Below are 3,237 nucleotides of genomic sequence, written 5' to 3' on the forward strand. Positions count from 1 at the left end.
GTGTTTATGTATATATATATATATATATATATATATATATATATATATTCTGTTTATGTATATACTGTATTCTATACACAGTACCAGTCAAAAGTTTTGACACACGAATGGGAAGTGTGTCCAAACTTTTGACTGGTACTGTGCTATAATATACACAAAGAATATCGGCCGATATATCGATATCTGACTTTTTTTACTCCCTAATATGGGTGTATATATATATATGGGCATCGGCCCCAAAAAACCCATATCGGTCAGGCTCTATTATGTATATGTAGTATGTATATTATATATTCATTGTCATTTAGTCCCTTGTGAGAGATGTTGGATACAGAGTTTTGTTCAAATACACATTTCCGTATGTCAAAAAGTCTTCAAATCAATGTTTCTGATATTCTGATTCATCTCTTTGATCATTAGTTTGGTTCATTGCCTCCCTGATTTTTTTTTAAATTGCCAATGGAGAAAATGAATGAGAAAATACTTGCCAGGCTCACTTCCATGCTCTATTATACTAGCAATTCAAGTCAATTGTATTTATACAACAAGCCAATTTATTTTATATAATACAGATTCAGTTTCAAAACAGCGTCACAGTTATAAACAGTTAAATTACAGTGTTAATGTTGCTAAATGCATCAATTATGAAACTATTTAAATTTCAGCTGTAAAGCAGCTCTACAGAAGACAATGGTGTCTCAGTGCAGCTAAGTTTAGTTCGGTGTCGATGTTGTCAAGTTCATCAATTATGAAGCGCTATAGAGAAGCTCTACAGAAGAAAATAGTGCCATTATTCAGCTCGAGTGATGTCAAGCATGTCTGACCTGTTCTTTGCTGCCTATCCTGCAGGCCCAGGTTAAAAAATGTGGACCGGAGCAGCGCACAACATCTGGAAGTGACAGTGGGAGATCTGACGGTTATCATAACAGACTTTAAAGAGAAAACTAAGCCCTCCTCCAGTTCGTCCTCCAGCGCAGCATCTGGAGACCACCACAGCCAGAGCGGATCCAACTCAGACAACACAGAGAAGGGGATCTCCAGATCCTCGTCCCCACGAGGGGAGGGTTCCTCACTCAACGGGGAATCTCACTAGGAACCCGTGGATTACGAACGTTACTTCCAGTCTCCTGCACCTAATATATCCATTTTAAACGAACAGTCACAGGAGCGCGCTTATGTATGCCAAGACTAACCGAGACGCAGACTTAACCCAGCAATATAAGCCATCTCTCACTACTACCACAGTTATAAGATCAGAAATATAGGATTTCACCACAATACACTCATCCTGGTTTGTTACAATATCCAGTAGGTCAGCTTGAGATAAACTGTAGAATTTGTAAGCAATTTTGATGATTGAATTGTGACAATTTCATTTCTATAGCACGTGGTAATATTATGAATCGGATAAGTGTTGTCTGTTTGGATTTGAAAATTGACACCCATTCTCGTTCTCTTCATTATCGTCACATAATTTCATAAACCATTATTTTTTAAAACCACAATTTGTCATTTCTGCAACAGCACCCTTTACGTCTCGACAATTAGCCCTGGGGCTTAAAAACATTCAACTGGAACATTGTTGTGAACGTATCTGCTTCTACATTAATGACATGTCAGTTGCAAATTGTAACTTTAATATACTTTAAATGCATTACATGATGGGCATTAAGCCATCTATGAATAACTGTGACCCAAACAGGATTTCCTTTCTCAATTGTTTGTTGCACCTGTTGGTACTTTTTGTACGGTTTTATGAGACGCAGAAATTAATTGTTTAATTTGTTCTTGTTCATGCTGTTTTATTTGAAACTTGTCATAGATTGCATCACCTGTGCGGCTAGTTCTACAAGCACCGTTTTGTGTTAGATTGTCTTGATATAATTCTGTTAATTCCACAAGAAACATAACATTTATGACTAAAAATGACAAATGTATTTGTAAGATGTTGAATTCATCCCCTCCTTTATGATGAACGGTGGTATATAAATATATTGCAGTCTAGGAAATCTCTCTTAATAAAATTTAAGATTTAGAATCCCGTTGTCAAGTAAAAGTTATTTTCAGGGCAAATGAAGATCTTAAGGGAGTGATTATCGAATTTTGGTCGTTTTTGTGGTGAAATGCACATGACATGCATGCGGATGATATTCGCTGTGGGTCTTCAAAGTGTTGTGGTTTTTACCTCACCATGAGGAGTGATGCAATATGTAGCATACGGGTTGAGTCAGAGACAAGGAAGAGTAGCTATCGTTTCTTGACAACAACCAGCAGTGTCTTAACACAACATGACAATCCATTTCTCAATAGACATTGCCTTATACAGCAGAAAACATTCCTTTCCTTTTATCTCTGATTAAAATAAAAAGCAGAAAGCATGTTTTGCTGGTAAAAAAGAACAAGTCCAGTTCCTCTATGCTCCCTACAAGCACTCTTAAAATATTATGAATATTCATAATTTTAGTCTACATGTATGGCTGTTGCTTTTGACATGTGTTCCTCTAAACATATTGGTAAATATTTTAAAGATACTACTACTAATTTAGTTATTAACCGTCATTACACAAGTCAAGCTTTTGTTTAACTAGGAGGTGCGGTACTAAGAATTAATTTGAACTGGCAATGGCTAGTCATAATAATGAAATTTAAAAAATGTGTAAGATTAAAATTGCATGATGTAACAATTAAGATTTATTATTGATAATTTAAATTCAGTGTCACATTATTCTGTAAAAGCCAACTACAAATATTAGCAATTTGTTATTAATAAAAATAGAAGTCCGCAACTTAAAAATATCTAATAACTTTAAATAGCTGCTAGTAAGTTAAAGGGTTTGTCATAGCAGGGGTCTTTCTCACCCCATTGGGGGAAGAACTTGTATGTGGGGGATGGTGGTGGTCGTTAGTGATAGGAAGACTGACTCATTTTTGCGAATCGGTTCCTACGAACAGATCATTTCAAACAACCGATACAGTGGCTCTTTAGGTAATAACGCCATTATGTGGTCTCTGAGACTCTGACAGCCTTGCATTTTGCATGCTCAAAAAATGTAATGGGTCAAAATTGTAAATATTTTTTTATGCCAAAAATCTATTAAGTAAAGATCACGTTCCATGAAGATATTTTGTACATTTCATGCCGTGAATGTATCAAAACTTAATTTTGATTATTAATATGCATTGCTAAGAACTTCATTTGGACAACTTTAAAGGCGATTTTCTCAGTATTTTGATTTT

At 35.4% G+C, this 3,237-nt stretch overlaps 1 protein-coding gene across 1 annotated transcript in view; it reads left to right on the forward strand.

Annotated features, from left to right (window-relative positions):
* The window catches only part of LOC107655580 (YY1-associated factor 2), a 12,930-nt gene extending 10,895 nt beyond the window's left edge, over positions 1-2,035 (forward strand). Inside the window, exon 4 of the mRNA XM_016443105.1 lies at positions 850-2,035. Within this exon, the coding sequence (XP_016298591.1) occupies positions 850-1,093 (244 nt within the window). The 3' untranslated portion in view covers positions 1,094-2,035. The remainder of the gene's footprint in view (positions 1-849) is intronic.
* Positions 2,036-3,237: the final 1,202 nt, after the last annotated feature.

This window comes from Sinocyclocheilus anshuiensis, unplaced genomic scaffold (genome assembly GCF_001515605.1).
Source record: "Sinocyclocheilus anshuiensis isolate Anshui unplaced genomic scaffold, SAMN03320099.WGS_v1.1 scaffold916, whole genome shotgun sequence".
Lineage (NCBI taxonomy): Eukaryota > Metazoa > Chordata > Actinopteri > Cypriniformes > Cyprinidae > Sinocyclocheilus > Sinocyclocheilus anshuiensis.